General features: G+C 37.4%; 1 protein-coding gene across 1 annotated transcript; it reads left to right on the forward strand.

Moving 5' to 3' along the window:
• Nucleotides 1–3996: 3996 nt before the first annotated feature.
• ca15b (carbonic anhydrase XVb) lies at nucleotides 3997–23475 on the forward strand. The gene is made up of 18 exons (XM_038736553.1): nucleotides 3997–4050; nucleotides 4489–4561; nucleotides 4690–4716; nucleotides 4815–4985; nucleotides 5974–6122; nucleotides 6212–6307; nucleotides 6927–7005; nucleotides 7123–7286; nucleotides 7391–7568; nucleotides 20990–21087; nucleotides 21497–21563; nucleotides 21680–21706; nucleotides 21800–21967; nucleotides 22228–22376; nucleotides 22471–22566; nucleotides 22824–22902; nucleotides 22995–23158; nucleotides 23257–23475. Exons 2-18 carry the CDS (start codon nucleotides 4489–4491, stop codon nucleotides 23458–23460), a joined length of 1989 nt encoding a protein of 662 aa, XP_038592481.1. The 5' UTR covers nucleotides 3997–4050; the 3' UTR covers nucleotides 23461–23475.
• The last annotated feature ends 1130 nt before the right edge of the window (nucleotides 23476–24605 follow it).

Consider the following 24605-nt stretch of genomic DNA (forward strand, 5'->3'; position numbering starts at 1 on the left):
TTAGGGTTTGAGTCGAGGGCAGGCTGTAAGAGTTGCGTTTGGCACTTCGGCTGCTGTCCGTGGTGCTGATCAAAATCTGCAGGTTTGCAATTGCGTGGGGAATTGTGTGTCTGTACCTATGATCTGTGCACCTGTGTGTACACAAAGGTGCTGTCTGGGCCGAGGGGCACAAAGAAAAATATTTGCAGCAAGGCCAATCACAATTATGTTGCACTGCTGCTGGTGAGTGATCTTAACAGTTTTAATGTTGTTTGACTACTCAGACATGTAAACTCCAATTACTAAACACAAACATCACCCCTCTAGATTCTAGATCAAAACGTCAACTGTCTTTCATGTGATTTAAGACATGCTAAAAGGAAATGATTTATTATTGGGGTGAGTGTTCTTGTGCTTTTGTGAGGACTGTATTGTTGTAACCACTAAAAACTAACTTGTGTTGATATTATTGGAAATGTGAAATGCTTTCTTGACTTGGATCACTTATTGATGACGGTTTCTGGCATACACCTAGAGGCTTCATATCTACTAGATTTGGGTGTACAATTCCTTTCGTGTAATAGTAGTTTATCGTTGATGTAAAGAACTACTGTCATCAGTGCTTACACTCACAAGGTCTAAATCAGTTCACTACAATGACACAACTCACATAGGCTATGTTTATGGCCACACTTCATTGGCATAATGGTAGTTTTAGGGCCTAAATTTGTTTTGGACATTATTTAAAGTATTCGATGAAGATCTAGAGCAGGCAGACAGGCAGAGCGACAGATAGGTAGACAGATAGATAGCATGCACTAAGGAATGCCACTGACCAAGTGGAAATGATCAGACACAACCACACCTAAATGAAGAGACTTTGATTAACAACTACCATAGCTTCTCAGAAGGTTGTGCCAGGAGCAAACACATTTAAATAAACACAAGACAGAAAATAAGCACGTGGAAATCAGGTAGGGCAACTTTAACGATAAGCCAACCTCGTCCCTGCTCACTGGCATTGTGAACTTTTACTCTTTTAGCTCACTGAGGGTTTTTTGTCTGTCCTAAACAGGAGGTATGGATCAGTCTCAGACTCTATCCTCAATGTCCACAATAGCTGTTTCCAACAAACTACAGGCGTTGAGATGCCAACTCTATACTTTTCATGATTAAGTTATTATAGACAATTATTGCAGGCATTATGGCACCACAATAAAACTTAGTGTCTATGAAGATTCTCAGTCATCCAGGTCATAGTTATCCAACGAAGGTTAAAATCAAGGGCAACTGGACTTGGTTGAAGATACTGGAAGACGTTTCGTCCCTCATCCAAAAGGACTTCTTCAGCTGAAGAAGTCCTTTTGGATGAGGGACGAAACTGAACTGAAGAAGTCCTTTTGGATGAGGGACGAAACTGAACTGAAGAAGTCCTTTTGGATGAGGGGCGAAACGTCTTCCAGTATCTTCAACCAAGTCCAGTTGCCCTTGATTTTAACCTTCGTTGGATAATAAAACTTAGTGTATCACAGTGAAGGCGACAATATGTTATATTTACTGTGCAATTAATTACAGAGGACTGACTCTAAAGACCTTCATGTTATCCACCATGAAAAAGAATCCATGTTGTCTCTTCTAATCCTTCACGGCCCTTATTTGTCTGTTGCCCCTATTTAATAGAATTAAAGATATACTGGTTATGTTGTATTTTCCAGCCCTGATGCTGCATCATGACTCTTTCATCTTTATTTGTACTTAAATTATGGAAGGCATAGGTGTGCTTTGAATTGAAGGTCATCTGTGTTTAGAAGTACCAGCCTGACTGCTGGTACTTCTAAACACAGTCTAAACTGACTGCTACTGATACTTTTTGAATCTGAAGAAAAGGAAATGTGTCTTTTGTATTCAGAACACCTCTAAACATTTTAGGAATTCATTGTGTTTATTGTTTAGATTCATAAAAACTTTGCTCTTTAAGGAATAACTGTCAGGTAAGAGGGCTTCTTAAAAGCACATTTTGTCACACTTAACAAAGACGGCTATGGATGAGGCTGGTACATTGCCTTCGATGGTGAACATGACATCTGATCATGCAGACAGTTAAACTGGTTTGAAAAAAAGTAAAAACTCAAGTACGCCATCCGAATGACATCAAAGATCCCTTATCTGGCTCAGATAAGAGATTTCCTCCTGCCTCTGTATCAATCAGTCTCTCTATCTTTCTGACTGTATGTACAGTCATGTAATCTTTGATATAACTATGTCACATGCTTTATACACCCAGCCATTCACCCCAGTCTCCTTCCAAGGAAACTTCGTAATGCTATGTCACATTCCTTCAGCCTTTTCTGCTGAGTCATTATTTGTACCTCCTCAAGATCTATTTAAGCATCTTAAGAGTTTAAACAATGATATATGATGTTATGTGGAGAAATTGTGAGACATGCAACAGATCATAGTGCGCGCTCAGATAATAATTCCCTCTCAGGAAAGTGGCCTCAACAGCTGATGTTGAATTAAATTGATGTTTTAATTAGTTAAAGTTGGTAAGTGAATATTACATGCTTGTGGCCAAACCAATGTCACATCTCATTCTCAGATTTTACTCATTGTATTTGTTCTTTATGGTAAAATGCATAGTCTAGAGTTTTAAACAGAGATACCACATAAACTCCTCACATAAAACTCAGGTGGTGTAGGGTCAATATGGGTCCAGTCATATGAGGACTGAGACCTCCACCCTAACCAGTGAGCTGCCATACCATTAAGGATGGATTAGCAATCCAGACCATGGTTCACCATATGGTTAACTGTAAATTCATCAGGGATTTTGCACTACTTTAGTAATGCACACTATCAACTAAGGCATACCCTGCAGTACTGGCTGTTTTGTGGCCCTGTCTTACAGAGGGACTCTAAGTCAAAACCATAGACTGTATAAAACATGGATGTAGTCTCTGTGAAGTAACCCATAGGAGCCATTCCTCATTTCAAATGCAAGTTAAGCTCTTGCTTCTGAACTGGTTGCTGGGTTTATGGAAAGGTTCTTGTCGAGGAAACAAGCTAGAAATTAAAATTTCATCTGCCTTATATGAAGTCATTCCCTCTTGGTGTGTAATAATAGCCTACATTGTTTTGATGAGGAAGAAATGCAGTCAGATTTTTTGGTGGTTATGTTACAGCCCACAATAGCATATTAACTTATTAATTACTGTTAGCTATATTTTGAATAAAGAAATGTGAATCCCACTTTGCTGTTCACTTCATGTTCACTTCATCATTAGACTGTCATGCCCTCTGTCTGCTGCAGGCTTCCTGGGCTTCACCAACTTTTACAGGAGATTCATCAATAATAATAATAATTATAATAATAATAGCTTAATTTTTTATAGCACTTTTCTATACAGGTAACAACGTGCTTTAAATCAATCAATGTCAAACATAAACAAGTCAGATAAAGATTTGAAACACACAGTGGTGTATAACAAAGAAAAGAATATATGAAACATAAAACATAATTAAATATCATCCCTGCTGAGTCAACTCACATGTAGGCGTGACTGAATGAAGCAAACACTTTAAATGTGCAGGTCCTTTTCACCTCTATAATGTAACTATTTTTAATAAACCTCTGTTCTTCAATAACCCCTTTGTTTCAGCAAATTTTCTGCTCATGTTCAAAACTTTCTGCACATTCAATGTTAAATAACTACAGTGTATATTCTCTGTAAGTGCGTCCCAGATAATTGCACAGTTGGCCATACATACCCTCTAATAGGCTAATATAATAGGTAACTAGCAGCTAAAAATAACGACAGTATAATGCAACAGCAACATTGGTAGATTTATACTTCCTGTTATTAGTTATGAATGGAGACATAACCGTTTCGGTTGAATAACTCTTTTGAAAAAACCTCCTTTGCTCACCTGGAAAAGTCTTGCAGGGAGGTCATGGCCAGCTTAGATGCCAGATAGAGGTGGCGTCAGACCAGCTGGGCTGAGCGAATATAAAAATGCAGGATGAGGCTCTAGTTCTGCTAACTTACAGAGAGGAGGTACAGATGTGCAAAGGTAAGACACACTGCTTAAATTAAAATACTTTTTCCTCTTGTCTGAAACAGATTCCGATATTTTGTTTCGTTTTTTGCGCAATTGATGGGCTCTATTGTCTTTTAAAATTAGCTGTGGCATTTTCAGATATCTGATTTCAGTATGCCTAGTTTACGATTAGGCCTATTTCAATTATTTTAATATTATATAGGCTATATTTAAAATATTTACCTAAATTCAAATTATATAAATGGCCTATAAATGTTGTAGCCTAATAAATAAATTTATTTTAAGTTTATTGTGTTATTCAGATCCCCGCGACCCTGTACGCAGGATAAGGGGTTGACGATGGATGGGATCGATGGTGTTATTCAGATGTTGCATGGCTATAGGTGCATTTCTCCCGGGATTTAATGTGGATAAAAAAAACTGGTTTGTGATTTTTGTCTGCTATTTTAGATGATCTGGCTTGTAGCTGCGTTTGCTGTGTGCATCCTCGCACCCACAGTCCACTGTGAATCAGCCGCAGTAGGTAAGTAGGCCTCTTTAAAATTGTTTTTCATCTTGGGTTCATAATTACTCATTGGATTAACAGTGCGTCTCTGTGAGACTGTTTGTCACGAATAAGTGAGAGACTAAATGCTCTTTTTCCTCCTCCAGCCTGGTGTTATGATGAGCCAAGCTGCAGTGAGTACCCAACCCCCCTTTAAATTTAAATGGCAACAATATCATCTTAACATTTCAAGCCCTGCTCCTCTCCGGCTAAACGTCTTGTTCCTATTTAGATACCACTACCTGGCCATTCATTGCTGCTAAACATTGCAATGGCACCCGACAGTCACCGATTAACATCGTCTCAGCATCTGCCGCACCCAACTCCAACCTGACTGCATTCACCTTTCATAACTACAGCAGCACCTCTGCTCTGAAAAAGATCGAAAATACTGGCGAGACAGGTGAGTGGGTGTGGACGGAAACTTGGTGCTAAAAGCGTTTCTTGTATTTGGTTACATAAGTTTCATACATAATATTTTCAACATTGTGCTATTCTAAGAATTTGCCAACAAGTTATATTTTTCTTGCGCCTTTTTAACAATGCAATCTTGGAAGCAGGCACATTGTAGATTGACTTCTAGTAGGTCCTTACACAGTGGCCACTTTATTACGTTTTGTAGTTACAAAAACAGCAAGGGAAACCAGGCTGCAAGCTGCGTCCACACCTGTTGGTTGTAATTTTAGCTCTGACCCTGTTCATGTTCAAACTGACTTTACACATAGAACCAGAAGGAGTAAATGTGAAGTTATACATCGACAACTCCTTGACACCTTTTGCTATTTTCATCTTTCATCATCAGTGACAGTTTATGAAGCACTTTAATGCTTCTGATGTAGGTCAATATTCCCTTTTTTTTGGTGTATAACAAAGATCTCACGAAGAAATAACCGATCATAAGCATAAAGCCTATTAGACTGGTATGGAAATTGACTTAGGTGCCATTTACTCTGGGGACACTGGGGACATGTCCCCACCACTTTTTGAAATGGCTGATTTTGCATAATTTGTTTTAAACATTCTGAAATGTAGAAAAACTCTTCTTTGTGATGAAGGAAAAAATGAGGCAAAGTAAAAAAGTAGGCTAGCCTACTGGTCCAATAGCCCAATAGAGTATAAAAGTAGGCTATAGGCTGCAGTTTTAAAAAGAAACCTTCATAAAAAGCAGTTACTAATTTTCGTTACCTATAAGGAGTAGCCAAAGATTTCCTTCTCTGGGTGTAACAGCACCCAGTGTAGCCAGGAATGTAGGCCCACAAACATAAAAAAAAATGAGCACGCTAGAAAATCTGTATTAGGCTATGTTTTCACCGGTCACAGAAATAAACTTTTCTTTCGTTTCTCATTTCTTTTAATTTAATATTCCATCCCCCCCCCCCCCCCTCCTCCAGTTAAAGTCATTTTTGGAAGCGGTGTTGGCATTTCAGGAGGAGATCTGTCCGAGGCCTACGACAGCCTGCAGTTTCACTTGCATTGGGGTAATGGCACCTCTTCTCCGGGCTCCGAGCACACTGTAGATGGCAAACGCTATCCGATGGAGGTACTGCCCAGTCTTTGTTTCATATTTGTAAATTAGAGTTTTGTCAGTATATTCACATAAAAATATATTTTCTTTACTTCACTCCCCAGTTACACATTGTAAACATCAAGTCATCCTATAAAAGAAACACAACTCAAGCTGTTGAAGACTCCACAGGACTTGCTGCTCTTGGTTTCTTCATTGAGGTGAGAAAAGATGCAATTTAAGTTTATGTAATGCCAACAGTGTTGGGGAGTAACAAATTACATGTCAATTAGTTAGCCTATGTGATTTAATTACAAAAACAATTTAACTAATCTGTTACAGTTACTGGGAAAAATGTTAAAAGCTAGTCCATATGTTGGATAATATTAATTTTGTTTTCCATGTGCTTCCTTTGCCATTTCCAGCTGTTCTGGGGCTTTTTATTGGTTCTCATGTTTGAATATACAGCGCCACCCCTTTCCCAGTTAAATTGCTTGTCAAGGTGTCATTTGATAATGGTTAAAAGTTGAAAACATTTATTAGAAATTTAGAAAAGTAATCAAAAGGTAATTAAATGTAAGTTACATTGTCAAAGTAACCTTTCCAACACTGACAGCCAACATCATTACTCTATGTATCAGCCACTTCTTTGACTCAGTAAGTTTTGGCATACAGTTAGACTGCATAATTTAGGATTATCTCTTTTATTCTAATTTGTCACTCCACTTTTTTTTGTCAAAGCCCTGTGAAGCAATTCTTCCTCCACCTAGGTGAAAATAAAATAAAACTTAAAAGGCTTAAAACATTTAAGCCTGATTAAAGACTGTGTCCACTTTTCAGGAAATGTCAGGTGATGCTACTGGCCAACCTGCAAGCTGGCACACTTTGACCTCCTACCTGACTAACATCACTCACCGTGGTAAGAAGAAGAAGACGTTTTACTCTTTTCTTGTTGTAAATAATGTTTACTACAAGAATGTTTTTGAATAAAATGTTTCAGCTACAGTCCCTTCAGAGTTCCTGTTTCTGTTCTTAGGTGAGAATGTTTCAATGGCACCTGGACTTTCATTGGATGACCTCCTCGTTGGGGTGGATCGCACCCGTTATTACCGCTACCATGGCTCCTTGACCACCCCCGGTTGCCACGAGGCTGTGGTTTGGACTGTGTTCAAGGATTCAATCAAAGTCAGCAAAGATTTGGTGAGTTTTTCTGGTGCATCTCTGTTTTCAGTGAACAAGACGGTCAGCAGAAATACTCTTAACTGTGCTTCATACAGCTAACTGGCTCACTATCTTGTCTCCAGATTAACCTCTTCAGCACAACAGTGCGCGTCTCCAACAGTACATCACCTTTTATGGTCAATATCTATAGAAATATCCAGGCTCCACTACAGGTCACAACACAGCGTGCCAGCAGCAGCTCTGGCTCTACAACCTGCTACTCTCTGGGTTTGATAACACTGAGCCTTGCCCTGGGGAGGAGTTAGAGCCCAAAATAATGCTGAAGCTGTTGTGGTGTCTCAGCAAGAACATTCTTGCTTTCCACTGTAGCTCCATATATTGATACAGTTAAAGTTCAAAAACATAGCAAATCTGATGATGTCTGCCTCGCTTTTCTGTGGTTGTCCATCACATTGCATCCAGAGTTTTGACGAGCTGTGAAGGATAATTTATCCAAAATCACATTTAATCTTTTTGCATACCTTATTTATATGAAAAATTATACACAAAAATGTTTAGCATTATTTTGTTACATGAATAATTCAGGCACAGCTCATGTTTGTTTCAAGTTGCCAAAGCAACATTAAGATGTCTGAGAAAGGGATGCACTTAGATGCAGGTAGATGTCATAATGGCAGTTTGTAAATCCAATGTAAACAACCAGGAGTGTGACAGAATTTGTTAATGTCTAGACTCTCTACAAATTGTTGTTACAGAATATATACATTTATTTATTTTTATTTTTATATTACATGACTTTGTAACTTGATTTACTTCATCAGTGCAATGTAACAACATTGCCAAGCTGTATGATCCAAATGAAACCTTTGCTGCCCTTTCAGTCGGTGTAATGAAGGACTGACTCAGTCAAATGAACACAATTATTTATCATAATCATATTTTCTCCTTCAGCCCTGTTTTGCACTTCTTGCACATGCAACAGAACTGTTACCTCATGATCTTGTATTAAATTAAATATAATGTAAAAAAAATATAATGTATTTAATTTAAAATGATTTGGTGCTTTCTTTTTGAGTGATCTTAGTTTTACTTTGATAAATACTGTGGAAAAAACTTCAAAACATTTTGAATCAATGCTGGAAAATTATGGAAAATGTACAGTAAGTTTAAAAAAACACATCGTGTAACATAATCACATTTATTTATTGCTTCCTTATAAATAATAAAAATAACAATACAATTGTTCCTTGTGCTTTTAACCTTATCAAATGACCTGAAGTGATATTTACAGCTTTCATTAAAGGGGCCATATGTAGTTTTCAGTGACCTCTAGCAGCGGTTTTCCGATGCTTGTGCAGATGCTCGAACTAAAGAGGGAGCCAAAGCAAAGGGATAGGGACGGGCACAAGTCGAGGAAAAGTGATGGAACAAGAAGAAAAATAAAGAGCAAAACAAGAGTGACTAAAAATATGCAAGTATAAAAATCAGTTTAAAATGCATTTTATAAATGCATGTTTATAGTATACTATATACTGATAGTTATTACTCATGAGTAATAACTATCAGTTCTGATATACAGATCCAAGACAAAAAGAACAAGATCAATTGATATATACAGTATACAGGAATATCACACAGCACACAACTTACACAGAGTTGCAGTTTACCAGAATATGCTCCCATTAGAGCCCATGTGTTAGGATGGATGTTATGTGAAGTACATGATGTGAAGAACATAAAACAATGACTGATTAAAATGTGTATTTAAAAGGAATTGATGGAGTAACAGAACGGTGCAACATGAAAATGAAACAGACGCTTAAAATGAGGCTTGAAATTCCCTCCATGTCATTTCCTTTATCATACCTCTGTCTTTGTATAAGGCGACGACTGCTGGGCAGTAAATGTATTTTCCTGCCACTCCTGTAAAACTTGTGTGAACAGCATGTCTGCTATTTGGACCCTGCTTTTGCTCTGTGTGACAGAAACGGCACATTATTCCCTGAGGTTGAGGGTCTGGGAATTTCCTCTTCTTTTCAGCGTTGTCCTCCATTCTGTGCTTTGTGAAGTCAGTCTGTGCAAACTCTTTAAAGGCCATTCTAGGATTTGTCAGGCCCTCTTTAGTATCACTTTAATGATAGCGGGTTTCTGGCTGCCCACACAAAGACATTTCGTCTGTCTGTAGGCAAGAACTAGTGGGGAAGAGACAGAGGCCGATTCTTTCAATTCAATTCAATTCAAATTAGCTTTATTGGCATGAATGTAACAACAACATTGCCAAAGCATCATATATACAACATAAAAACAATCAGCCCCATACATTTCATTAAACAAGTAATTAAAGCGTAAAGTAATCAAAGCGTATGTGTGTTTAAAAAATATAAATATTAAAAATTAAAATAACATAAATAAATAAAACAGTAAGCGTGTGTGTGTGTGTGTTAAAAAGTAAAAATATATTAACAATAAAATAAATAAACGAAACAGTAAGTGTGTGTGTGTGTGTGTGTTAAAAAATAAAAATATATATAAAAAATAAATAAATGAAACAGTAATGTGTGTGTATATTAATAGACAATTTTTTTTAAAGAATTAATTGATTAAAAAATAATAATAATAAAAAAGAAAAAATAAATTAGTATCAAATGTGAAAACAAAACAATTACTAAAATATCAAATGATCAAAATAATAATAATTTGAAAATCTGTACAATTATTTGTCAGTCTGTGCTTCCACTGGTTGTCCTCACTTCATGGCATGAGGAGACATATTTTGCAGCAATTATTTCACATTTGGGCATTTCTCCTAGTAAATAGGGGAGTTTCTGTGTGTCTGATATAAATTCGAATTTGGGGTATATTTGGGAAATGTTTGCAAAGTGTTTTTGTCTTTGTGTTTTATATTTAGGGCATGAGGTTAGAAAGTGCAGCTCTGTCTCTACCTGTCCCCTGTCACACTGGGAGAAGAGTCTCTCCTCTTGTAGTAGCCAACTATGGCGACCTTTTTCTATGGCTGTGTTCACTCAGTCTGTATGTTGTCAACATTTTTCTTAATTTGGGACATTTTATTGTAGTCAGGTAATTTGCCAGTGTGAATTCTCTTTTTAGGGTCGGATAACATTGTAATTTACTTTGTGTTTTGGTCGTTTCTTTCCAGTATTCAATATATTTTTCTTTCTGCTTGTTATGGTGCCAATTTGGTTTGGTCTGCTTGAGTTGGTGTTGCTGTCTTTCTTTCTCAGTTACTGCTGCAGTCTATACATCCGAGTCCCTGAAAAACACTTAGTCCACCTAGGCACCATCCTGCTGTCTCACGCCTCCCTCCAGGTGCTCATGGCATGAGAGCAAAAGCCAACCAGCTGGTCATCCTTTGAGGCTGTTCGAGCTCTGGCCTTTTCCGATTTTGTCGAAAGCTGCAGGCATAACCCACAAATGACAACAACTCGCCCTTGCTGTGCCCATCAGTCATAAACACTCCTGCAGCCTCTTCTTTCTCTGTGTGCTTAATGAGGTAGATAGTGTAGCAGACATTGTTTTCCAAAAGCCACCAGAAGATGGAGGATGTAAGGTGAGATCAGCTAAAATGGGCCAAGGTTGGAGCTTTATAGCACTCTCACAAATCACAAATATTGATCATGAATTGTTGCTACAACACTAAAAATGGTTTTGATTGGTCTAATATTTTCTATAGTGGGCATCGGCATCTCATCACTAATAAGGGTGATAAAGCAATTATAAATAACCTTACCAACAAAGCAAAATGTTTATGAAAGATGTTTTGCCAGGCTCTTTCAAATAAAAATAGGTCACATTTGTAAAGAAACTTAGATTTTGTGAAAATAGTCATTTTAGGTACTTTTTTAGCTCGCTAAACCAGCATGATAAATGGGCCACGTCAACACACAGGCTTACTGAAAATACACCAATGTGCAGAAACACACACCCATAACAGAATCAGTTCATTTTTAAATGCATTTTTCAATTAAATATTTCAACTTTTTATTGCATGAAGTATATTTAACATGTTACTTTATCACACCAAAGACAATGATGTCAGTCCCCTGCAAAAATTTAGATGATTTCAGCTAAAATTACTGTGTTGTTCTCTCTTTACATTTAACCTAAACAGCTGGCCCATTTTAACCAAAAAGCACAGGCAACATGCTGATACTCAAACTCTCATTACAAAACAATTACAATTACATTTTTTCAAATTTTTTTTTACAAATAAATATTTAAGAGACCAGTGCCAATTTATAAAAATATCATTCGATCTCATGCATAACTTTTTAGATAGTCTTATCGGTGTCTCCTCATCCTGCCTGAAAATCTGCACTGACCAGCTGGCCCACATCTTCACACAGATCTTCAACAGATCACTGGAGCTGCGTGAAGTTCCCTCCTGCTTCAAATGCTCCACAATCATCCAGGTCTCCAAAAGACCCTCCATCTCTGGACTAAATAACTACAGGCCTGTCGCCCTGACATCTGTAGTCATGAAGTCCTTTGAAAGACTGGTTTTGGCCCACCTGCAGGACATAACAGGCTCCTTGCTGGACCCCCTGCAGTTTGCATACAGGGCTACTTGGGACTGCATTACATCCTGCAACACCTTGACTCTCCAGGGACATTTGCAAGGATCCTGTTCGTGGACTTCAGCTCAGCGTTCAACACCATCATCCCGGACATCATCAGCACCAAACTCACCCAGCTCACTGTGCCTCCACCTGTCAGTGGATCACAGACTACCTGACTGACTGGAGTCAGCAGGTGAGACTGAGAAACATCACATCTAGCACACGGACTATCAGCACTGGCGCCCCCCAGGGGTTCGTGCTCACCCACTGCTCTTCTCCCTCGACACCAACGACTGCACCTCAGGAGACCCATCTATCAAAGTCATGAAGTTTGCCGACGACACAACGGTGATGAGTCGGCCTACAGACGAGAGGTTGATCAGCTGGCTCTCTGGTGCAGTCAGAACAACCTGGAGCTTAACACACTCAAAACTGTGGAGATGACCGTGGACTTCAGGAGGAGCCCCCCCACTCTGCCCCCCATTACCCAGTTATGGAATAGAGTTATCTATAACCCCAGGCTCCGGTTGTTAAAAACGGTCTGGGTTTATCAGACAGAGTTCGTTCAGGAACCTATTTTTATCAGCCGGAGACAAGAGTTTGGAACTACAGACTATATATAATAATCTGGTTGTACCAGAAGTAACGGCCCCCAACCCCTCACCAGTTATTTCCCACATGCTGTCACATACAAAATAAGAGGGTGGGCAGAGTTCCCGTGAACCAATGATAAGAGACTAGGAGGGGTTACCATAGGCCAATGATGGGGTCTGTGAAAATAAAACGAGAACATTGTCTTCAAGAAATTGCCAAGAGGGCACTTGGATCCTTGAGCAGTATCTATCTACCAAAGAGGGGACCTCCATGCGGTTCATTTTTTTCAGCTAATGAGTGTTTGTATCTCTTAAAGACTTCTTGTTTCTTTCAAAAATGTAAATTTTAACATCAGTGTTAGTAATATTTAAACATTTCTCTGTGATACAAAAATATTCAGGGGCACTTTATTGAGAATTTACATTTTTACCTGTTATTCAGAAATAACTCGGATGCATGCACAAATATCAAAGATTGCAGTATTAGCAGCAAAAGGTACTTTATCCAGGGTTCAATTATATAAAATGTCTTATTACACTAGTGCAGTCATTTAAACTTTCTCTTAGGGGAATTCAGGTTTGTCTGTGGTGGTTGGTCATTTTTATGACCTTTGTGGAATGGTGAAGTAGGCCTTTTAAAAGGGCCTTCATCAACTTTTACTAAACCTTCGGAATAATTCTGTCCCCAAATATTGTGAAATGACATTGACCAGTTATAGACAAGATTTCTATCAGTTTTGCAATGTACTTGTTTCTTCAATCTAAATTTTATAGGATTGCATTTTATTTATTGACTGCATTACAGAAACGTCCATTGTTGGCTGGCATGTAATGACACGGAGTTCCCTCTTAGTTCCTTCTTAGCTTGCATGGAGCGACACTCCAGCATGGATGAATAAAAGAATGGGGTATTTCTATTAAGAGAATATTGTAATCTAAACTAAATATTAAATTTTTAGTAACACTTACAAAATAAGGACAATTCTTATGTAGCAAAAAATCCAAAACTACAAGTGTTAACAGCGTCCAAATAACTCTAAATGTAGTCTTTCAGTAACATATAGACTATGTCCCTCATTCTAAACTAAAGCCTTACTCATAACTAAGTCACTAGTCACACTAACAGGCCTCCTCTTTCCCTTTCGTAAAAAAAGCTAGAATTATAAAAAAATATAGTTTACAACTTCATCAACTGGAAACTTCAAGAGCTAAAGTTTGATCCTTCTACTGAGAACCAGCTGCCTTTTGCTAATTAGGGTTTATTAGACTATTACAGAGGTCATGAAATCCAGAACCCTTCCCTTGGTGATGAAGTATTCAAATGCTAGTTAACTACTTTGTTGACATAACAGGACAGTAGTTTTCTGTTGATGAAAATAAAACAGAAGGTTTAAATAAATCTCCTATAGGTAAAAGAATAAAAGTCAGCTTCTTTATTTTGGCTCAACCGTGATCTGTGCTAATAACACTTATTGCACGTTCCAAAGCTCAACAGGAACCAGCAGCTTCAACAACAAAAGTCTGTAACAATATCTATCATATGGCTTTTTATTTTTTATGTAATGCCCAGATTTACCACAGGGTTTTTGACTAGCCAGAACAGGATGTTCAGCAGTCTTACACTGTTTCATTGCAGGTCTTGCATTCAACCATAGTGGCTAGTTTGCCCTTGACAATAAGGTTTTAGTAAAAAGTCTCATCACTGCTGCAACCTCTTTTTTGAGACCATGCTGTTTCTATTTTTTTTTCTAGTGTCCCCTTCCATAGCATTTTTCAGAGACACTACAAAAGAGGAAAACAGATTGCCATCGATAACCCAAACTCTAGGGTTAACTCGTAATTTTCATTACATTTGTTATGTAGTAAATCTACAACTTCAAAGCAATTTAGTGATCACTACCATGTAGTGATCAAATGTCAATGCTCTCTCTCTCTTCCCCATATTTAAAATGTGTAAAACTAATACCGCAAAACTCATCAGGAAGTGTAAGTTAACATGTTGCAAATTTTACCTTTGCTACTAAGAGTTAGTACATGACACGCAACAGTAGTCCTCATTTTCCGAGCTGCTTTCTGAGCTGCTTTTGTCAAGCTTTGTGAGACGTGAAAACATTTATTTCACCCCCACAATGTTTCTACATCACTGAAAAGAGCATGTGAAAATCTAGTTTTGGGGAGAAGTCTGTTTTTGCTTGTGATAAGCTAGCCCAAATCACACCATCAAAACTTCTAGTTTCACATTTAAAAAATCCTGCCCCGCCTTCATACTATTTACCTGTTTTGTGAAGCACATGCAGGAAGGATTGAATTACAATCAGCAGTGGTTTTACATGTCAACATTAGGTTATTGCAGAACAACAAAGAAGCCCCCTGCTGTGAAGAAGCATTTTGAGTAACAGAATTACATATCATGACAAATACATTAGTATATACCACTGGTTGTTGTGGCACTAAAAACTGAGTTGATGGCTCACTATGACTCTGAACTGATAAACACATACTTTTGTATTTGTATTGTGTATTTACCATGGGGTTCATGCCCTTCCCTTCTCATGTTCGCCTGTTTGTCCCTCTCGTCTGTGTTCTTGTTACACGGTGCAAAAGAAAAAATCTTATCCATTTTAACCAAAACAATACATATGTATAAATATTTACAACTTTACTACAAGTGTTATGTCAGTTACAGGATATTATAAATCTAAAACTTCAAAGCAATGTTAATTACATTTTCATTAGCTTCATAGTATTCTACAGCAACTGGCTAGGAGGTGTATTAAGTCATCTGGAAAGGGACATCATGAAAGTGATGGCAATTTTTAGTGAAGTTATATGTTATGGGCACTTATCTGACCAAATAGCAGTCTAAAGTGAAAAGGGCAAATGCTTGAGTGACAAAAACAATGCAAAGCAGGATAGCAAGAGTCAGAGAGACCAAACTAACATTGGTTTATATGGGGACAAGCAGCTGTACTGTCCCACAAAATACTAATGAAGACACTAATTTTAAATTTAAAGTTTGGTGATGTTGACACTGACATTAAAATAGCTTTAAAAGCGGCTTGCTAGTTAAACATTTCTATTGGGGCATACCTGTAGAGATGTGCCTTCCAGAGCGGTTTTAATATATTGGGGTGGAAAATAAAAACATGTATTAAGAATATATTTAACATAATAATTTAATAGAAATACGGTAGCTTTGCTTAGCCTACATGCAATGAATCAATCGCCTGACTCTCTCCATCCCTGCAGAATGTACAGGCTAGTATACCACAATATAGTTGATCATGTGTTATACGCTAATTCCAACATTTCTTTTCTTGATTCCCATGTGGAGAGACAAAACTTTTTAAATGACGTGTACATTTTGACTGATTTTCCACAAATGTAGCAGTAGGTTATATTACTTACTAAAGAGGATTTCTTTAAAGACTGTATGTACTGATCGTCACCAGTTTCAGCACTATCCTTAACAGACGTGTCTTCAGTATTTCCATTAAGAGCTTTAGCCCAAACTCCTGATACTTGTACTTGCTTCATTTCCCTACAAGTGTTTTCACTCTGTGTTGTGTTGACTGCAGTCTTAGGGTTGGACATTTTAATATTAAGTTCTTCTAAGGGTTGCAAATATTTTGAACGTCCTGCTGTGCTTTCTCATGAACTAGTCTGATTGACTGTAAGAATCAGGTACATATTCCATCTCTGATAAATTCTATTCACTTGAACTTGGTTCTTAAAAAAAGCTTAAAAAGGTCTTAGTCAGTACATAACTTTGAGAATAATTCCGCAATGACACTTACGAGCCTACCTAACTATTAACATGTTTAAGCTTAAATATAGATTTTTGCTGTTGAAAGTAAATAACAAAACTCATTGTATCACCTATAATCTATACTGATAATCATTTAGATGCTTAATTTGGTTGTTTCTTTTGAAGCATGTGCAATTCATCGGTTGGGTTGATTTTTCACTTCACTTTAATTGAGGTGCAAATTGATGTTTGTGCATCTCTTTGTTATTTATCAAGAAAATTAGTACTAAAACTTTGCAAAGAGGTACAAACATAAGTTTCTAAAATAGTTTTTACATGGAAGCCAATTTGACTTTTTATATGGATGTATGCGTTTAAAGTATTTCAGATTGTTTGTGAAGAAAATGGTTGCTGCAAACTTGTTGGATTGCAACCTGCAAGACTTAAGATAGTTGAATAGACTGCTGAAAGTGTTAAATATTTGTCTAGATACCGTTTAGTCCACACTGTCTTTGGTGTGCATTTTGGTGCCATCCATGTTGAGTTCAATGTTCATGTGCACTAGAGTAGCTCTAAGTTCTTCACCAAATTAGAAGTGTAATTTGCTAAAGAAAATGTAATTTCATAATCAATACTGTTGTCAGCACAACGGTCAACTTGAGGAGGGCTCCTCAGCGGTACCAGCCTTGGAAAATGTGCCAGATGAAGTGAACCCTTTTCCCCTCTTATGTGGCATGGTGTGAGATGTAAAGGTGAGTATTTTAATAAATAAATGTTGCATTCATGAATGCTTAACTTTAAACATAATAAGTAATAGTCTTTTATCTTCTGTAAGAATGCTATTTCAGTGAAGGTGGTAGTTAAGTGTTTTAATTTAACTTTTTTAAATCTTTGGTTCACCAATATACAGTCTATTGGAACTTGATACATGCAAAGCAGCAAATATTATATTTACAGAGGGTAAAAACTTCCTTGTGGTGTTAATTAATTGTGATTCTTCATATGCATCACTTTACAAATTTCTACAATAATCCTCAAGGGTGGGTTCACACCTAAAGGTCCGGTTCCTGAATCAAACCACTAAAAGGGAAATGAAAACAACTGAATGCACTGCAACAGTCTAGATTATAAATATCGAACATAAAAATTACACCAAAAGATACAAAAATAAATAATAAAACAACTAAAAATATTCTTGATGAAAAGCCTAGCACCTTTGATATATTGAACTTTCAAGCATGTTGGGTCCAAAATTCATGAATTCAATCAAGGACATACAGTACATAAATACATATCTATTATGTAAACATTGCCTGCTTTTATCCTTTTAGCCATTTGCAGGGGCTAACTCCATGATGTACGATATCCAGGTAGAAATATGGAGGGGTTTGTTTTTTACCCACTGAACAACCAATAATCAGATGACATTTCCACAAAATGGTTTATTCTAAGGGAAACTGGCAAAAAGTGAAAAAAAGTTTTATTTTTATCAACAGAACTACTGTCCTGTTATGTCAACAAAGTAGCTAACTAGCATTTGAATACTTCATCACCAAGGGAAGGGTTCTGGATTTCATGACCTCTGTAATAGTCTAATAAACCCTAATTAGCAAAAGGCAGCTGGTTCTCAGTAGAAGGATCAAACTTTAGCTCTTGAAGTTTCCAGTTGATGAAGTTGTAAACTATATTTTTTATAATTCTAGCTTTTTTTACGAAACCTGTTTTAGTGATTACTTACAAAAATAAATAAATAAATAAATAGGATCATGCTGCTGAGCATTTTAGTCCTAATTTATAATTATGAAGAGCAAATACAAAATAAGATAAAGATGAAGGCCCTTTTAAAAGGACTACTTCACCATTCCACAAAGGTCATAAAAATGACCAACCACCACAGACAAACCTGAATTCCCCTAAGAGAAAGTTTAAATGAGTGCACTAGTGTAATAAGACATTTTTTATAATTGATCCCTGGATAAAGTACCTTTTGCTGCTAATACTGCTACCTTGATATTTGTGCATGCATCCGAGTTATTTCTGAATAACAGGTAAAAATGTAAATTCTCAATAAAGTGCCCCTGAATATTTTTGTATCACAGAGAAATGTTTAAATATTACTAACACTGATGTTAAAATTTACATTTTTGAAAGAAACAAGAAGTCTTTAAGAGATACAAACACTCATTAGCTGAAAAAAATGAACCGCATGGAGGTCCCCTCTTTGGTAGGTAGATACTGCTCAAGGATCCAAGTGCCCTCTTGGCAATTTCTTGAAGACAATGTTCTCGTTTTATTTTCACAGACCCCATCATTGGCCTATGGTAACCCCTCCTAGTCTCTTATCATTGGTTCATGGGAACTCTGCCCACCCTCTTATTTTGTATGTGACAGCATGTGGGAAATAACTGGTGAGGGGTTGGGGGCCGTTACTTCTGGTAAAAATAGGTTCCTGTTTCGAAAACGAACTCTGTCTGGGGAACCGGAGTCTGGGGTTATAGATAACTCTATTCCTTCACTGGTCTACAAGATTACCTGAAGATGCTAATGACAGTTAAAACACACAACTTGATGTGGCTCATTGAGAAAACAGAGGGAGGTGCGGGGGGTGGAGCACATTCCTCAATTCACCCTGCACAGCCTATGCTACACCAGAAAGAGTGAGAGGACAGAGAAGAAGAGACACAGACTCACAAGTTTAAGACTAAGCTACAGCTTTTGAGTGATAATGATGGCAAGTTTGTAAGACAAAGCACTAGCAAAGATTTTACAAAGTTTAATTTTGGAACTCTCTTATATTAACTCTTATTTTGCTGCATGCTGTTGAAGGTAATTTAAAATGCTGTTTAATTTTAACTCACTGTTATACTATTTTAATGTAATTATTTCAATTTATTCTTTAGTTCTTTAATGATGGTAAGTTTGTCACACAAAGCTTTAGCAAAGATTTTGAAGGTAATTTAAAAATCTGTTTAATTTTAACTCACTGTTATACTATTTTACTGTAATTATTTCATTTTATTCTTTAGTTCTTTAATGATGGTAAGTTTGTCACACAAAGCTTTAGCAAAGATTTTACAAAGTTTAATTTTGGAACTCACTCTTATTTTGCTGCATGCTGTTGAAGGTAATTTATAATGCTGTTTAATTTTTACTCACCGTTATACCATTTTACTGCTTTAATGTCATTATTTCAATTTATTCTTCACTTGTTTAATAATAAAGACTGACTTGATTCCAAAGAAACCTCCTACTGATCCTTTGCTGGCCCCGGAGATTCCTCCTTTACTTATAACTCACTGCTATACTTTTTTAATGATAAATTTATTGCCATAAACACCTACTAGTTAATTAATTCAAGTTTTATTACTTAATAAAGTCTTTAAATCAATGAAAAACCTCCAATTATCAGTCAAAAACACACAATGGAAGGATGTACGCAACCCTCTCATCAGTTATACACAGACATATTTCCGGTTGGGGCGGGACCGGATGCACCCCTCTTATTAGTTACATACAGACATCCGGTATGGGGGCGGGACCAGAAATAGCTGTCAAAAATGAGTTTGATGGAATGTCATGTATAATTCTCTCTGACCTACACCCTGTTGCAATATCACAGACATGTGGGGCAAGTAGCGGACTGCTGTGTGTGTGTGTGTGTAAACTTGTGCGTGTGTGAGAGAGGGAAATGTTGAATAATGTAATAATGATCTCTCTCTCTCTCTCTCTCTCTGATAAATTAACAATGTAGTCTGCCTGTTTGTTGTGGTCATTGGGAAATAAAAGCACATCAGATTTATTAAGTGATGCAGAAGTCCTCACTCCACCTATCCTGACACGTCTAGATCTTTGCTCAGTTTTATTACTTTACATTTATTCATTTAGCTGACGCTTTTATCCAAAGCGACTTACAGCAATTGTAAGTCGCTTTGGATACATGTCAGAGGTCGAACTCCTCTGGGGCAACTAGGGGTTAAGTGTCTTGCTCAGGTTGTGTCACAGTGGGTAATTGAATCTGGGTCTCTCACACCAAGGACATGAGTCTTATCCACTGCACCATCACCTCCCCCTTTTATGTAATAACAACTCGTTTGAATAGGCTACCCAGTAATAAATAGATTAGGTAACCGGTAGCTAAAATATCTACAGTATGTATTTTTGGTAACATCCGGAATAGTTACCCCTTTATTCCATAACTTCACATCATGTTCCAGTAGCCTACCTGCAAATTTGTATTGTACACACTGCACTGTAACTCAGGAGTAGCTACCTAATTACACTATTAGCCTATGCTGTGGGTTGTACTTTAACAGATTTGTGTTCATTTTAAAGGCACTAACTGAGATTATAGAAACATTTAAACGAAGTTTTAGTCTATCTTATTTTTAAATTGGCGGTTATTTTGTTTGAGCATTTAATGCATATCTGTAGGCTAATTGTAACAGCTTCCCTGGTAATTTTAAACTTCCTGTTATTGAATACAGACATAAACATCTCCATTGAATAGCCTAACTCTTTTTAAAAACCTCCTCTGCTCACCTGCAGAAAAATCTTGCATGGAGGTCATGGCATAGATGTCATTTACACTGGGGAGGACATGTCCCCACCACTTTTTGAAATGGGTGATTTTGTTACCACCACTTTTGAACATTTTGTTAAAAAAAAACCGTTCTGAAATATACCTTGCAGATAACAAAGGAGCATGCTTTTAGAAAGGTTACTCATATAGGCTATCTCTAACTTTAAAACAATGTTTAAGGATCTTTTCATATAGTTCTCGTGAACCTAATGGCGTATTGGTAGGTCTCAAGTGTCTCTTCAACCCTTATCTGAGCCTCTTTGTCCCCACTGCTTTTCAACACAAAGTGACGCCCTTGGGTCATGGCCAGCTCAGATGCCAGGTAGAGGCGGCGTCAGACCAGCTGCTGGCTGAGCCAATATAAAGATGCAGGATGAGGCTCTACAGCCCCTAACTCACAGAGAGGAGGTACAGATGCGCAAAGGTAAGACACACTGCCGCTCAGGTCACCTGGATTCAGGTGTTCAAATTTCACAGTGGTTTGATTATTTCAATTAGTATATAATATATATATATATATATAATATATATAATATATATATATATATATATATATATATATATATATATATAATGTATGCATAACTGCAAATCGGTAACACATGGCATGTTGTGCCAGTTTGAAACCCACTAAAATGAATTGCTTTTATTGTCTTATTCAGATATTGAATGGCTATAGATGCATTTCTCCATGGTCATATGTTTTAGTTAATGAGTTTTTGTTATTTTAGATGATCTGGCTTGCAGCTGTGCTCACTGTGTGCGTCCTCCCACCCAGCTGTGAATCAGCCACAGTCGGTAGGTATTTGACAATTAAAAAAAAGATCCCGATTTTATAGTGACTCATTCGATAAACAGTGCGTCTCTATGTTTGTCATGAATAAGTGAGATACTAAATGCTTTTCCTCCTTCAGCCTGGTGTTTTCATCATCCAAGCTGCGGTGAGTAATCGTCGTTTAGCTTATATCTAAATGGCAACAATATCATCTTAACATCTTCTCTCCAGCTACTAAACGTCTGGTTCCTATTTATAGATGAGGATACCTGGCCAGTCATTGAAAGGAATTGCAATGGCACCCGACAGTCACCGATTAACATCGTCTCAGCATCTGCCGCACCCAACTCCAACCTGACTGCATTCACCTTTCATAACTACAGCAGCACCTCTGCTCTGAAAAAGATCGAAAATACTGGCACGACAGGTGAGTGGGTGTGGACGGAAAAACCACTTAGATGGTGCCAGTCACTTTGCTTGTACACATTTGGTAGAACGCAAATATTTCAATATTGTCCTTTTTTTAAAGAATTTGCCTGCAAGTTTGATTCTTCAAAATACAAAAATGATTACACTTGAATATTTGGATAATCTTTCATCCCAAAAGAAAATTAGTCGCAGTGTTTTTCTTAGTTTAGAAGTTAGTTTTAATTTAATATTCCATCCTGTTTTTCCACCCTTTTCCAGTGAAAGTCACTCTTGGAGCCGGTGTTGGCATTTCAGGAGGAGATCTGTCCGAGGCTTATGACAGCCTGCAATTCCACTTGCATTGGGGTAATGGCACCTCTTCTCCGGGCTCTGAGCACACTGTGAATGGCAAACGCTATCCGATGGAGGTACTGCACAGTCTTTGTTTCATATTTCAGTATGAGTATGAGTTTCGTCAATAAATTCACATTAAAATATGTTTTCGTTACTTCACTCCCACAGTTACACATTGTAAACAGCAAGTCATCCCATCAGGGGGACACAACTCAAGCTGTTGAAGACTCAACAGGACTTGCTGCTCTTGGTTTCTTCATTGAGGTGAGAAAAGATGCAACTTAAGTTTTTGACGACAATACATATGAGGTATCTGTCTCAAACTTCATTACTCCATGTATCAGCCACCTCTTTAACTTAGTGTTTGCATGCAACTGTTTGACTCTGCATAATTTAGGATGATGTCCTTTAGTCTAATTTGTCAACCCACTGTTTATTTATTGAAGCCCTGTGATGCATTTCTTTCTCCACTAAGTTGGAAAAACATTTGAGCCTAATTAAAGACTGTGTTCTCTTTTCAGGAAATGTCAGGTGATGCTACCGGCCAACCTGCAAGCTGGCACACCTTGACCTCCTACCTGGCTAACATCACACACAGTGGTAAGGAGATGTTTTACTCTTTTCATGTAGAAAGTGATCTAATGTTTTTGAATAAAATGTTTCAGCTACAGAGTTCCTGTTTCTGTCCTCAGGTGAGAATGTTTTAATGGCAACTGGACTTTCCTTGGATGATCTCCTCGTTGGGGTGGATCGCACCCGTTATTACCGCTACCATGGCTCCTTGACCACCCCCGGTTGCCACGAGGCTGTGGTTTGGACTGTGTTCAAGGATTCAATCAAAGTCAGCAAAGATTTGGTGAGTTTTTCTGGTGCATCTCTGTTTTCAGTGAACAAGACGGTCAGCAGAAATCCATGTGCCTCAGGCAGCTAACTGGCTCACTATCTTGTCTCCAGATTAACCTCTTCAGCACAACAGTGCGCTTCTCCAACAGTACATCACCTTTTATGGTCAATGTCTACAGAAACATCCAGGCTCCACTACCGGTCACAACACAGCGTGCCAGCAACAGCAGCAGCAGCAACAGCAGCAGCTCTGGCTCTACAACCTGCTACTCGCTGGGGCTGATAACACTGAGCCTTGCCCTGGGGAGGAGTTAGATCTGATGATGACTGCCTCGCTCTTCTGTGGTTGTCCATCACATTGCATCCAGAGTTATGATGAGCTGTGAAGGATTATTTATCCATAATTAAATTTAATGTGTTTGCATACTATATTTATATGAAAAATTATACACAAATATTTTAAGTATTGTATTGTTATATGAATAATTCCAGCAACATTAAGGTGTCTGAGAAAGGGATGCACTTAGGTGCAGGTAGATGTCATAATGGTAGTTTGGAAATACAGGAATGTAATCTGAGTGTGATAGTATTTAATTAATGATGGCATGTATCTGTTTAGATTAGAGAATGAAACCTCATTCTCTACCAATAGTTGTTGCAGAATATATTAATTTAGTTTTTTATTTTATTTTATATTACATGACTTTGTAACTTGATTTGCTTTCATCAGTGCAATGTGGCCACATTGCCAAGCTGAACGCTCCAAATGAAACCTTTGCTGCCTTTCTCTGTTGGTGTAATGAAAGATTGACAAAATCAAATTAACACAATTATTTGTCACTACGATTCACATTAGATTTTTCCTTACTTGCACATATGATAGAACCGTGACCTCTTTTTCTTGTTAAGTGTGTCTAAATTACATTTATTCATTTTTATTATTATTATTACAATTGCTATACATTTCAGAGGTTGCATGCCTCTGGAGTTCAGGGACAGAATGGTGGATGTGTCACAACGGGGAATTGAACCCGGGCCTCTCACACCAAAGGCATATGTCTCATCCATTGTGCCATCATCACCCCAAGTGCCAAATTCTCTTCTTTAGTTGTCTTAGTATTACTTTAATAAATATTGTGGAACATACACACTATAAAAATGTTTTGAATCAGTGTTGCAACAGTCTGGGAAAATGTTTGAAAGTTTTTTAAAAATTGTTTAAAAAATGTTCCCAGTTTTTAAAAAAATACTTTGAGTTACAGCATCAACCTTAATTGCTATTGATGCAGTATGTATGTATGTGAAGATGCAATTATTTCTTATTGGGCTTTTAACCTTATCAAATAACCTGAAGTACCACTTACACCTTGCCTAAATGCTTCCTTCTCAAGGATCAGAATAAATACTCGTGAACAAACTATTTAAATATTACATTACATTTTGGACTGTGTTCAAGGATT

The sequence above is a fragment of the Micropterus salmoides genome, unplaced genomic scaffold, assembly GCF_014851395.1.
Source record: "Micropterus salmoides isolate LMB-PRFRI ecotype aquatic unplaced genomic scaffold, ASM1485139v1 Ms_hic_scaffold_21, whole genome shotgun sequence".
Taxonomy (NCBI): domain Eukaryota; kingdom Metazoa; phylum Chordata; class Actinopteri; order Centrarchiformes; family Centrarchidae; genus Micropterus; species Micropterus salmoides.